Source organism: Oncorhynchus gorbuscha, linkage group LG16 (genome assembly GCF_021184085.1).
Source record: "Oncorhynchus gorbuscha isolate QuinsamMale2020 ecotype Even-year linkage group LG16, OgorEven_v1.0, whole genome shotgun sequence".
NCBI lineage: Eukaryota > Metazoa > Chordata > Actinopteri > Salmoniformes > Salmonidae > Oncorhynchus > Oncorhynchus gorbuscha.
The window spans coordinates 4489377-4504312 of NC_060188.1; the positions used below are offsets into that span (position 1 = coordinate 4489377).

General features: G+C 39.6%; 1 protein-coding gene across 1 annotated transcript; it reads left to right on the forward strand.

Moving 5' to 3' along the window:
• The first annotated feature begins 920 nt into the window (after positions 1-920).
• LOC123999251 (zinc finger protein 184-like) lies at positions 921-10689 on the forward strand. The gene is made up of 4 exons (XM_046304821.1): positions 921-2098; positions 2525-2622; positions 2802-2979; positions 9672-10689. The coding sequence occupies exons 1-4, from the start codon at positions 1756-1758 to the stop codon at positions 10370-10372; spliced, it is 1320 nt and encodes a 439-aa protein (XP_046160777.1). The 5' UTR covers positions 921-1755; the 3' UTR covers positions 10373-10689.
• Positions 10690-14936: the final 4247 nt, after the last annotated feature.

Here is a 14936-nt window from a genome sequence, read left to right on the forward strand (position 1 = left end):
GTCAGTTTGTTTATCTGGAGTACTTCTCCTGTCCTATTCGGTGTCCTGTGTAAATCTAAGTGTGCGTTCTCTAATTCTCTCCTTCTCTCTTTCTTTCTCTCTCTCGGAGGACCTGAGCCCTAGAACCATGCCCCAGGACTACCTGACATGATGACTCCTTGCTGTCCCCAGTCCACCTGGCCATGCTGCTGCTCCAGTTTCAACTGGCCTGGGCCCTAGGACCATGTCCCAGGACTACCTGACATGAGGACTCCTTGCTGTCCCCAGTCCACCTGGCCATGCTCCTGCTCCAGTTTCAACTGTTCTGCCTTACTATTATTCAACCATGCTGGTCATTTATGAACATTTGAACATCTTGGCCACGTTCTGTTATAATCTCCACCTGGCACAGCCAGAAGAGGACTGGCCACCCCACATATGCTCTCTCTAATTCTCTCTTTCTTTCTCTCTCTCGGAGGACCTGAGCCCTAGGACCGTGCCCCAGGACTACCTGACATGATGGCTCCTTGCTGTCCCCAGTCCATCTGACTGTGCTGCTGCTCCAGTTTCAACTGTTCTGCCTTATTATTATTTGACCATGCTGGTCATTTATGAACATTTGAACATCTTGGTCATGTTCTGTTATAATCTCTACCCGGCACAGCCAGAAGAGGACTGGCCACCCCACATAGCCCGGTTCCTCTCTAGGTTTCTTCCTAGGTTTTGGCCTTTCTAGGGAGTTTTTCCTAGCCACCGTGCTTTTACACCTGCATTGTTTGCTGTTTGGGGTTTTAGGCTGGGTTTCTGTACAGCACTTTGAGATATCAGCTGATGTACGAAGGGCTATATAAATAAATTTGATTTGATTTGATCGCTAACAGCTACACATAGTGGTAGACTGCACTCAGACAGGGGCATTTCCTGGCTGTTTAATCTTCAAAAAGTTGAAGGGAAATACAAATCACATTTAATGATGATTTTCAGGCAGAGAGTTCAGAATAACTATAACAAAAAATGAATACAAATTATACCATGGCACTTTAGAGACTGGAAGGGTAAAGGGGCATGTGCTCTACACAGGTAGAGACATATCTGTCCATGTTGCCTTTTGCAAAGTGGGCACTGCTTCATGTCCAACACCACCACTCACCTAAATAGCCCACATGCCACTGGGTGAGAAGTTTTTAAAATTATTTTTGACCAGAATTATGTGTGTGTTGTTAGTGATGAGCCTTGGTCCATTTAGCTCTGAATATGCCACCCTCGTCAATCTGTCACCTAATCCTGCCTAATGGGCAGGTCAGCCCTGGAGGAAAGTATTGGCTGTAAGAAGTAAGAGAACATAACATCTGGTTGTTTTTAAATTACTTCTTATGACATTGCTTTATTTTTGTTCCGATCTGTGTTGCTCACTCCAGTCAGCAGATGGCGATGTGAGTTTTTCAGGTGATGCTTCTTGTGTGACGTATTATCTAGTGGACGGAACAGGAGGCTTCTTCAACAGAGACAAAAGGCTTCTGATTCAACCAATGCGGTGGTTTGCTAGCGAACATAGAAACGGAGCATTTAAGGTCTTTAGTCTAATCTTGTGTATATTAATCTTAGTGTTTAGAACACAATTCTGTTTACGCATCTACTTGTTAATTTAAACGTAGTTTGCTTCTTAAATTAGCGAATGTGTTAACTTGATACTGCACAAGGCTAATCGCCCGGAGCATGAGGTCACGAAACTAGACGGAGAAAGATCTGGTGAAAGGAGAGGAAGAAGCTTTCAGAATGGAAGAGGAGGCTATCACATTGAAACAAGAGGATGATATTACAGGGAAAGAGGAAGATGGGAAAGAGGTTGACAGAGTGGAAAATGAGGAGGTAGAAGCTTTCAGAATCAAAAAGGATGAAGATCCCGTAACATTGAAGAAGGAGAATATAGTGAAAGAAGAGGAAGAACCTTTCAGAATAAAAAATGAGGAAAATGCCGTAACATTGGAGGAGAATGTAGTGAAAGAAGAGGAAGAACCTTTTGGAGTAAAAGAGGAAGAGGAGGATATCTCAATAAAAGAGGAGGAAGATGTTTTAGGAGTGAAAAAGGAGGAGGAGTCAGAATATCCGATTACCATCCGTGAGTACTGTCTTAAAAACAGGGGCACAAACGATGCAATTGTTGAACTAATGTGGTTTTAAATGGGGGATTCTACTGAAGTTCTACACTTGAATATGTTGTTCAGTACTGCCATTGGTACATATATATTTTTTAAATGAGATGAATTTTATTCTCCATGTGGTCTATATTAAAGCTCACTTCATCTTGTATAACAGGATTCTACAATCCAATTCTGGTGCATAATTTCTACATAAAATATCAAAGGGATAAAAAAAGCCACCCATTTCATGGAACGACCCTTTTACATTTGCATCAAAAAACAGTTTTTTTTTTAAAGGCATAAATTTAGGCCCTTTTTAGACATATTAATGGCTCTGGTAAGACCCTATGATCGCAATAGAAGATCATAGGTTGACTGTCTGTTTGATGTTGTCATTCACACAGGAGAGAGACATGACGATCCTGGATCCTCTGGGGAGCCTCACCAACATCCTGATGCTGACGAAGCAGAGAAGAGTCTCTCCATATCAGAACACCAGATGGTACAGCTTGGTCTGGTCCAGCATACAGCTTGGTCTGGTCTAGCATACAGCTTGGTCTGGTCTAGCATACAGCTTGCTCTATCTGGGTCTGGGCTGTGTTTCTGTAAAGCAGTTTATGACAACAGTGACATCAGCATCCATAATGATATGTGTCTGTGTCCCCTCTTTATGGTTACCAGGACAACACTAGCCCTTCCTCCCTCCCGGAGTCCCTGTGTCGTGCCTCTCCTGGTAGCACCTTACTGGTGGGTATGAAGAGGTTGTCTGTGCTGCTGGTGGACTGCAGGAAAACAACAGGGCTGAGTGGAACTGTGAGAGGAGGAGAAGAGAAGAAAGGATCAGATTTGACTCATCAAAGTAAGTGCTGTAATTTAGTTTGAATAAATTAAATAGATCTGCCCACTGGAATCTGTTACCAGGACAACTAGCAGAGTTCTGTTTGTTGACAGGAAGATAGACTGGTATCTGTTACCAGGACAACCAGCAGAGTTCTGTTTGTTGACAGGAAGATAGACTGGTATTTGTTACCAGGACAACCAGCAGAGTTCTGTTTGTTGACAGGAAGATAGACTGGTATTTGTTACCAGGACAACCAGCAGAGTTCTGTTTGTTGACAGGAAGATAGACTGGTATTTGTTACCAGGACAACCAGCAGAGTTCTGTTTGTTGACAGGAAGATAGACTGGTATTTGTTACCAGGACAACCAGCAGAGTTCTGTTTGTTGACAGGAAGATAGACTGGTATCTGTTACCAGGACAACAAGCAGAGTTCTGTTTGTTGACAGGAAGATAGACTGGTGTATTTCCACCACAGTAGACAGTTTTGTTAGTTGACATGTAAAACCTTGATGAAAGTTAGATTTAGAGAGAAACCAATAGACCATATAAAACCTTAATGAAAGTTAGATTTAGAGAGAAACCAATAGACCATATAAAACCTTAATGAAAGTTTGTTTTAGAGAGAAACCAATAGACCATATAAAACCTTGATGAAAGTTAGATTTAGAGAGAAACCAATAGACCATATAAAACCTTAATGAAAGTTAGCTTTAGAGAGAAACCAATAGACCATATAAAACCTTAATGAAAGTTAGCTTTAGAGAGAAACCAATAGACCATATAAAACCTTAATGAAAGTTAGATTTAGAGAGAAACCAATAGACCATATAAAACCTTGATGAAAGTTAGATTTAGAGAGAAACCAATAGACCATATAAAACCTTAATGAAAGTTAGATTTAGAGAGAAACCAATAGACCATATAAAACCTTAATGAAAGTTAGATTTAGAGAGAAACCAATAGACCATATAAAACCTTGATGAAAGTTAGATTTAGAGAGAAACCAATAGACCATATAAAACCTAAAACCTAAGGTGCATGTTTTACAAAACCCTTTTCCTAAAAACATGGATGTTACATTGCCTGTCCCAGTCAACCCCCCTCTCTTTACTAGACTGTAGAACAGGAACAAGGCCCTGCATTAAGGACCAAATTGTGATAAATAGAAATGTTTACCAGTTCCATTTAAGGACCAAACAACTGACAGCTGTGCCAAATAAATGTCAAAATAGTTGGCAAGAGATTTTCATTGTACTGATTCCATGGCACATGTTTTATGAATTGACACGCAAAATGACGCCGGATTCAAAGCTTCAATTATTATACAAAATTCTTGCAACCAATATAATGTTATATATGGGGATACAATCTTCCCAGCTCTGCAGATTTTGCTGGGAGAAGGCAGTCATTAGGTCATTTATTTTGGTGCTGTCCATATGTAGCTCGTTTATGGTCACATGTCCAGGAATCGCTGAAGAATTGCAACATTTACCTTGAACTAACGCTGCAGATGGCAATACTGGGTGATTTGAAAAGTCCTATTCAATCAATCAATAATATTATAATTATTTTAACAAAAATGTTTATCTTTAATTTACAATCTGTAGAAACTATGAGAATTGAAAAGTTTAGTACTTTTGTGAAGCATCACAGCACAGTTAAAATATATATGGCAAATATAAATCCCATATGGATGTTAAGAGACAGAGGGGAGGGGTTGAATGGAGCTGAAGGGACTGGATGGTGTTGAGAGACAGATGGGAGGGGTTGAATGGAGCTGAAGGGACTGGATGGTGTTTCGAGACAGATGGGAGGGGTTGAATGGAGCTGAAGGGACTGGATGGTGTTTCGAGACAGATGGGAGGGGTTGAATGGAGCTGAAGGGACTGGATGGTGTTTAGAGACAGATAGGAGGTGTTGAATGGAGCTGAAGGGACTAATAACAACAAGATAACAGATGTAAAACATACAGGGTCTGTAAAATGTATACAGGTTCAGAAATGTTGTGAAATAACAGTTTCAAATAAATGGCAAATTGGACATCAGAAATAGAGGAAGGACTAAAAACAAAACTAAACTATTGTAAAATAGATTTCTTGTTTATTAGTTTACTTCAATGGGGGGGTGGGTCATAAAGGAAGGTATATTCTAAAAAGATGTGTGTATGTATGTAGGTATGTATGTGTATGTGTGTATGTATGTAGGTATGTATGTGTATGTATGTAGGTATGTATGTGTATGTAGGTATATGTATGTAGGTATATGTATATATGTATGTAGGTATGTATGTGTATGTATGTAGGTATGTATGTGTATGTATGTAGGTATGTGTATGTAGGTATGTGTATGTAGGTATATGTATGTAGGTATATGTATGTATGTAGGTATGTATGTATGTGTATGTATGTAGGTATGTATATGTACAGTGCCTTGCAAAAGTATTCGGCCCCCTTGAACTTTGCGACCTTTTGCCACATTTCAGGCTTCAAACATAAAGATATAAAACTGTATTTTTTTGTGAAGAATCAACAACAAGTGGGACACAATCATGAAGTGGAACGACATTTATTGGATATTTCAAACTTTTTTAACAAATCAAAAACTGAAAAATTGGGCGTGCTAAATTATTTTGAAAAAATTATTATTATTATAAAAACTACAGAGATACATGAACTAATAGTACAGGTAGATGCTATAAAAACTACAGAGATACATGAACTAATAGTACAGGTAGATGCTATAAAAACTACAGAGATACATGAACTAATAGTACAGGTAGATGCTATAAAAACTACAGAGATACATGAACTAATAGTACAGGTAGATGCTATAAAAACTACAGAGATACATGAACTAATAGTACAGGTAGATGCTATAAAAACTACAGAATACATGAACTAATAGTACAGGTAGATGCTATAAAAACTACAGAGATACATGAACTAATAGTACAGGTAGATGCTATAAAAACTACAGAGATACATGAACTAATAGTACAGGTAGATGCTATAAAAACTACAGAGATACATGAACTAATAGTACAGGTAGATGCTATAAAAACTACAGAGATACATGAACTAATAGTACAGGTAGATGCTATAAAAACTACAGAGATACAAAATGAGAGGAAAAAGAACTAGAGGAACTTACTCCAGAACGATCCAATGTAAAATATTACAAAAATTAAAGCCAACTGGGTGGAATATGGATGAAAATGCACCAACTTCTTCCTGAATCTCCAACACTGGAACCTAAAATAACCTGTGAAACTCTTTACTAAAGACTTAGTCATTTATGATTCTCCAAATTCTATTTTAAAAGAGGAAGCTAAATAGTCTGTCAGGTACTCAGCTGGAAGGTCTGATTTCACTATTATTAAAACAAGACCCACATGGCAAATATAAAGATCCAATCTATCTAAAAAAAAACACTGAAGGCCCCTTAAACTTCAATGTTGTGATGCAAAAATACTAGCGAAATGCAGAGTACTCAGAATTTAAAAGATTTTATCAGGTATTGTTCATCCTGATCAGACAGGTGGACGATGCATTGGAGATAAACTACTAGAAATAATAGAAAACATGAAACATTGAAGAAGCCAGGCCTGGTATTTTTTGCAAATTTTGAAAATGCCTTTGATAAAGTAAGACTGGATTTTATTTATAAATGCCAGGATTTTTGGGGGAGGGGATCATTCTCTTATAAAATGGGTAAAAAATAATGTTTCGCAACCCCAGGTGTAAATGAGTAAATAGCTGCTACTTCTCAGAGTTTTGAATTGTCAAGAGGAGGTAAACAAGGGTGTCCGCTGTCACCATATCCATTCGTTATGGCCATCGAATTGCTCGCTATTAAAATCAGATCCAATAACACCATTAGAGGATTAGAAATCCAAGGCTTAATAACAAAGATGTTTTCAGATGACTCAAGTTTTATGTTAAGTCTGCAAGCTGGATCCCTGAAATGTCTCATTGAAGATCTCTATAACTTTTGTGGGCTCTCTGGACTTAACCTTTTAGGGATAGTGGGTAGCATTTTCACATTGGATGAATTGCGTGCCCATAGTGAACTGCCTCCTACTCTGTCCCAGATGCTAATATATGCATATTATTATTACTATTGGATAGAAAACACTCTGAAGTTTCTAAAAATGTTTGAATTATGTCTGTGAATATAACATAACTCACAGGGCAGGCAAACTTCCAAACAGGAAGTGGAAATTCTGGGGCTGGTTGATTTTCAACTCATCGCCTATTAAAATAAGATATGGATCTGTTTGCACTTCCTACGCCTTCCACTGGATGTCAACAGTCAGTAGAACATGGAATGAAGCCTCTCGTGTGATGTGGGACTTGATGGCAGCTATTTGAGTCACTGGTCTGGCAGAATGCCAGTTCCTGGTTACGCGCAGTACTCATGATATCGTTTTGCATTCCATTACTCTGTAGACAAAAATGAATGCTCCGGTTGGAACGTTATTGGATATATATGATAATAACATCCTGAAGATTGATTCTCTACTTAGTTTGACCAGTTTATTCGACCTGGAATATAACATTTCGTCCGAGTTCGCCTGGACCAGCGCCAGCTTTTGGACATGTGAACTAAACGTGGTAGCAAAAGTAGCTAATTTGACACTAGTAATGGATATTATCGAACAAAACAACGATTCATTGTGGAACTAGGATTCCTTGCACTGCATTCTGATGAAAGATCATCAAAGGTAAGGGAATATTTATGATGTAATTTCTTATTTCTGTTGACTCCAACATGGCGGGGAAATATATTTACGTCTGAGCGCCGTCTCAGATTATTGAATGGTAGGCTTTTTTTCGTAACATTTTAAAAAGATCTGCATTAAGAACCAGTGTATCTTTAATTATATGTAAACCATGTATCTTTCGTCAAAGTTTATGATGAGTATTTCTGTTATATGACGTGGCTCTCTGTAATGACTGTTATATGACGTGGCTCTCTATAATGACTGTTATATGACGTGGCTCTCTGTAATGACTGTTATATGACGTGGCTCTCTATAATGACTGTTATATGACGTGGCTCTCTATAATGACTGTTATATGACGTGGCTCTCTGTAATGACTGTTATATGATGTGGCTCTCTGTAATTACTGTTATATGACGTGGCTCTCTGTAATTACTGTTATATGACGTGGCTCTCTGTAATTACTGTTATATGACATGGCTCTCTGTAATTACTCCGGATATTTTGGAGGCATTTCTTAACATGGCGCCAATGTAAACCGAGATTTGTGGATATAAATATGCATATTATCGAACAAAACATAAATGCATTGTGTAACATGATGTCATATGAGTGTCATCTGATGAAGATTATCAAAGGTTAGGGATTAATTTGATATCTTCTGCTTTTGTGACTATCTTTGGCTGGGGAAAATGGCTGTGTTTTTTGGATTTGGTGGTGATCTGACATAAATATTTTAAAAAGTACTCTTCACTGACGAGTCACGGTTTTGTCTCACCAGGGGTGAGCTTGTTGGCACCAGCCATACCGCTCGTTCTGTGCATGATTTCCTGCAAGACAGGAATGCCAGTGTTCTGCCATGGCCAGCAAAGATTCCGGATCTCAATCCTATTGAGCACGTCGAGGACCTGTTTGATCGGAGGATGAGGGCTAAAGCCATTCCCCCCAGAGGCAAATCTAGTGCAGTCCATGAGGAGGAGATGCACTGCATTACTTAATGCAGCTGGTGGCCACACCAGATACTGACTGCTTCTTTTGATTTTGAACCCCCCTTTGTTCAGGGAAACATTATTACATTTGTGTTAGTCACATGTCTGTTGTTGAATCTTGTGTAAATATTTGTATGAACATATGTTAAGTTTGCTGAAAATAAACGCAGTTGACAGTGAGAGGATGTTTCTTTTTTTGCTGAGTATATTTATAGTTACTATCAGTTTTAGGATCATAATATATATAATAATAATAATATATGCCATTTAGCAGACGCTTTTATCCAAAGCGACTTACAGTCATGTGTGCATACATTCTACGTATGGGTGGTCCCGGGAATTGAACCCACTACCCTGTCGTTACAAGCGCCATGCTCTACCAATTGAGCTACAGAAGGACCTACCCAAAATATTTTTTCTTATTTTTTACTTTACCCAAAATGTCATGACATCAGTCATAGTCAAAATGTTGAAAACCTGTGATCGTCTAAATAAGAAATTGGTCCATTTAAACAGCAATGTGTCGAACCCTTTCCACAACGGGGAGATGTTACTGATGTGCTTTGTGTCTTCGACGTAAAAACAAGTTTTGGACTTCCACACAAAATTACTTTACAATTTTTTGTTCAAGGAAGTGTGTAGGTCGGATTCTGTATCGTACAGCTAAGAAAGTTATATATTTAGAACCACCTGCTTGATTGGATTCCAGCGACATCTGTGTCTTGAGTGTCCGAGAACTGTTTCTTTTTTGTGTTCTGACTTGTAAAACAGAATGAATAAAATAAGTAATGTAAACATATCAGTAATTACCAGGAAGCGCTACATTTTGTTTTAAAATCACACCAAGATTGTTAAAACTGGCCATAGGTTATTGAGGGATCTAATTAGGATTTACCCTCGTCGCAAGGTTGTTTTATCATGTGGAGGTTGTAAGGATATTTTACAATGTGGAGGTTTAATTCAGGTCTCTATTTAAATAAACACTCTGTCTTTGACAGGAGAAAGACCAGACTCCCAGGAACCAGAGACGTCCAAACCAACAAGACGACACCACTGCTCCCACTGTGGAAAGGGTTTTAAACAGTTACGGGACCTGAAACAACATGAGAGAATACACACAGGTGAAAAGCCATACCACTGTGCCCAGTGTGGAAAGAATTTTAACCACAAAGGATACCTGAAACAACATGAGAGAATACACACAGGGGAGAAGCCTTACCACTGTGCCCAGTGTGGAAAGAGCTATAACCAGAGAGGATACCTGAAAAAACATGAGAGAATTCATACAAGGAGTTTTAACCAGAAAGGACACCTGATGCAACATGAGAGAATACACCCAGTGGAGAAGCCATACCACTGCTCACAGTGTGCAAAGAGGTTTACAAGGTTAGGGGGCCTGAAAATACACGAGACAATACATACGGGAGAAAAGCCGTACCACTGCTCCCAGTGTGGAAAGGGTTGTAACCACTTAAGTGGCCTGAAAAGACACGAGAGAATACACACAGGGGAGAAACCTTACCACTGCTCCCAGTGTGGAAAAAGTTTTGCCCAGTTATGTAACCTGAAAACACACAAGAGAATACACACAGGGGTGAAGCCTTACCACTGCTCCCAGTGTGACAAGAGTTTTAAGGAGTTAGGTAACCTGAAAAGACATGAGATAAATCACACAGGAGGTAAGGATGTAGCCTGTTGAACAGTAGGACATAGGACAGATGTAGGCCTCTGAACACAAGGACATAGTAGAGGAGAATGCCCAATAAATGGTGGGGCAGTAGGATAGTAGTCCTTCTTTCGTTCTTAATGCGTTTGAGCCAATCGGTTGTAATGTGACAAGGTAAGGGTGGTATACAGAAGATAGCCCTATTTGTTAAAAATATTAATTCAATATTAGGGCAAGAACAGCTCAAATAAGCAAAGAGAAACAGTCCATCATTACTTTAAGACATGAAGTAAGTCAATCTGTTTCTTCATGTGCAAAACCATCAAGCGCTCTGATGACCGTCACAGGAAAGGAAGACCCAGAGTTACTTCTGCTGCAGAAGATATCATTAGAGTTACCAGCCCCAGAAATTGCAGCCCAAATAAATGTTTCACAGAGTTCAAGTAACAGACACATCTCAAAATCAGCTGTTCAGAGGAGACTGAGTGAATCAGTCCTTCATGGTTGAATTGCTGCAAAGAAACCACTGCTAAAGGGTCACCACTAAGAATAAGAGACTTGCTTGGGCCAGGAAACACGAGCAATGGACATTAGACCGGTAGATATCTGTCCTTGGGTCTATTGAGTCCAAACCGCCATGACTTTGTGAGATGCAGAGTAGGTGAATTAGAGGATCTCCGCATGTGTGGTTCCCACCGTGAATCATGGAGGAGGAGGTGTGATGGTGCTTTGCTGTTGACACTGTCAGTGATTTTATTTCAAGTTATTTTATTTCAATTGGCACTTAACCAGCATGTGTAAGGGCTGTTTGACCAAGAAGGAGAGTGATGGAGTGCTGCATCAGATGACCTGGCCTCCACAATCACCCGATGTCGATCCAAATGTGATGGTTTGGGATGAATTAGACCGAGGTTAGGAAAAGTGGCCAACATCAGCATGTATTGGAAAAGGATTCCAGGTGAAGCTGGTTGAGAGAAAGCCAAGAGTGTGCAAAGCTGTCATCAAGGCAAAGGGTGGCAATTTTGAAGAATCTAAAATATATTTTGATTTGTTTAACACTTTTTTTAGTTACTACATGATTTAGCGTGTTATTACATAGTTACGATGCCTTCACTATTATTCTACAATGTAGAAAAGAGTAAAATAAAGAAAAACCCTTAAATGAGTATGCGTGTCCAATCTTTTGACTGGTGCTGTACATTAAATCCCCTGGCAAACGCTCCAGTGGACATTCCTGCAGTCAGCATGCCAATTGCCCACTACCTATGTGACATCTGTGGCATTGTGTTGTGACAAAACAGCACATTTTGTGGCCTTTTATTGTCCCCAGCACAAGGTGCACCTGTGTAATGATAATGCTGTTTAATCAGCTTCTTGATATGCCACACCTGTCAGGTGGATGGATTATCTTGGCAAAGGATGAATGTTCACTAACAGGGATGTACCACTGCTCCCATTGTGGAAAGAGTTTTAGCCGGTTAGGAAGCCTGAAAGCTTGTGACCGAATACACACGGGAGAAGCCTTACCACTGCTCCCATTGTGGAAAGAGTTTGAACATGTTAGGAAGTTTAATGAGATAATACACACAGGGAGAAGTGTCACGGTGCTGACTTTTGCCCGTCGCCTGCAGCATAGGCCTCTATCCCGTCCTCTGGCTGGGCAGACTTAGGATTTTTGTCACTTCGGCCTTGCCGTGCGGCCCTACCAACTCTTCTATGTCTTCGTAATGGCCCTTCGCGTGAGTTGGGTTTGTTCCTTCGTTCACGTTGTCACTCCCTTATTTGCCGGTCGGGTCCTTGGATAGATGATTACTTTATGTTTATAGACTCTTCCTATACTCCCTAACCTTGGGTCTTCTTCTCTTATATATCAATACCTAATAACAGTAGTCTAGTATGGGGCCATGTTTATAGACTCTTCCTATACTCCCTAACCTTGGGTCCTCTTCTCTTATATATCAATACCTAATAACAGTAGTCTAGTATGGGGCCATGTTTATAGACTCTTCCTATACTCCCTAACCTTGGGTCTTCTTCTCTTATATATCAATACCTAATAACAGTAGTCTAGTATGGGGCCATGTTTATAGACTCTTCCTATACTCCCTAACCTTGTCTTCTCTTATATATCAACACCTAATAACAGTAGTCTAGTATGGGGCCATGTTTATAGACTCTTCCTATACTCCCTAACCTTGTCTTCTCTTATATATCAACACCTAATAACAGTAGTCTAGTATGGGGCCATGTTTATAGACTCTTCCTATACTCCCTAACCTTGTCTTCTCTTATATATCAATACCTAATAACAGTAGTCTAGTATGGGGCCATGTTTATAGACTCTTCCTATACTCCCTAACCTTGGGTCCTCTTCTCTTATATATCAATACCTAATAACTCATCTTCTGTTAGTTATTATGCTCGTCAGCTAGTAGTCACTTGGAAACTAGTATTGTTATATGTATTTGATTTTTCCAAAGATATATTATTGTCCACACAATGAAATATTCTTTAGTGCAATCACTTGAACCTATAACCAGGGTCACTTTCTGTTCAGTGAGAGTGTCAGAGACGTTTGCTCTCCAGATCGTTAATCTGGCCTCGTTGTCAAAGTTTCTAGCTTTTATTAAAATCACTCTGTTTTTTGTCTTTATACACGTTATTACAATTCAATGGTTCTACAGTTTCCTAATACATCAATAATGCTCAATCAATCCTTAATGCACTATACTATACAATCAATCCTTAATGCACTATACTATACAATCAATCCTTAATGCACTATACTATACAATCAATCCTTAATGCACTATACTATACAATCAATCCTTAATGCACTATACTATACAATCAATCCTTAATGCACTATACTATACAATCAATCCTTAATGCACTATACTATACAATCAACCCTTAATGCACTATACTATACAATCAATCCTTAATGCACTATACTATACAATCAATCCTTAATGCACTATACTATACAATCAATCCTTAATGCACTATACTATACAATCAATCCTTAATGCACTATACTATACAATCAACCCTTAATGCACTATACTATACAATCAATCCTTAATGCACTATACTATACAATCAACCCTTAATGCACTATACTATACAATCAACCCTTAATGCACTATACTATACAATCAATCCTTAATGCACTATACTATACAATCAATCCTTAATGCACTATACTATACAATCAATCCTTAATGCACTATACTATACAATCCATCCTTAATGCGCTATGGTGAATGCACCAATTTGTAAGTCGCTCTGGATAAGAGCATCTGCTAAATGACTTAAATGTAAATGTAAATGTAAATGCTATACTATGCCAAGTAATATTTGCAAAGGTAAAAAGCTTAACACACTTCTTTATGACTCTTTAAACAAAACAAACACATATTTACCTTGAAGCTCTATTCCCTTGGTCCACTGGTCTCTATAAGAGTAGTAATATTTAGCTCTGTTCCCTTGGTCCACTGGTCTCTATAAGAGTAGTAATATATAGCTCTGTTCCCTTGGTCCACTGGTCTCTATAAGAGTAGTAATATATAGCTCTGTTCCCTTGGTCCACTGGTCTCTATAAGAGTAGTAATATTTAGCTCTGTTCCCTTGGTCTACTGGTCTCTATAAGAGTAGTAATATTTGTGCAGTGTACAACACAATTCTTTAAGATATACCAGTCAATAGTTTGCTCGCGCCTTGAGATCAAACAGAGTATAGTACAAGTTATTTACCTGGTCTGATGATTCTCTATGATGTCCAAATCATATGGGTTGAGGATCATGCCTTGGCACTGATCTCTCCTCCTTTTATACCTCTTTTAGACACTCAGTTTGGGGGAAGGTGTTCGGGAGTAGAATCTATCTCAACACAGAGTGCCATTACATTACTCTTTTAGACACTCAGTTTGGGGGAAGATGTTCGGGAGTAGAATCTATCTCAACACAGAGTGCATTACATATTAAGTAGCACTTAGTCCAATGTTAGTTCCTTCAGCACTGATGCCCATCGTTATTCATCTGTTGGGGCGTTGTCTTGGTAGGTCGGTTCACACCACTCCTCCTCAGTCTCCATGTAGGTCGGTTCACACCACTCCTCCTCAGTCTCCCTGTAGGTTGGTTCACACCACTCCTCCTCAGTCTCCCTGTAGGTTGGTTCACACCACTCCTCCTCAGTCTCCCTGTAGGTTGGTTCACACCACTCCTCCTCAGTCTCCCTGTAGGTTGGTTCACACCACTCCTCCTCAGTCTCCCTGTAGGTTGGTTCATACCACTCCTCAGTCTCCCTGTAGGTCGGTTCACACCACTCCTCCTCAGTCTCCCTGTAGGTTAGTTCATACCACTCCTCCTCAGTCTCCCTGTAGGTTGGTTCATACCACTCCTCCTCAGTCTCCCTGTAGGTTGGTTCACACCACTCCTCCTCAGTCTCCCTGTAGGTTGGTTCACACCACTCCTCCTCAGTCTCCCTGTAGGTTGGTTCATACCACTCCTCCTCAGTCTCCCTGTAGGTTGGTTCATACCACTCCTCAGTCTCCCTGTAGGTCGGTTCACACCACTCCTCCTCAGTCTCCCTGTAG

Coding starts and splice junctions, on each gene's coding strand:
- LOC123999251 (XM_046304821.1), top strand. CDS start 1,756: ATGGAAGAGGAGGCTATCACATTGAAACAAGAGGATGATATTACAGGG. Junction 2,099..2,524: donor AGAATATCCGATTACCATCC/GTGAGTACTGTC, acceptor TCATTCACACAG/GAGAGAGACATGACGATCCT. Junction 2,623..2,801: donor CCATATCAGAACACCAGATG/GTACAGCTTGGT, acceptor TATGGTTACCAG/GACAACACTAGCCCTTCCTC.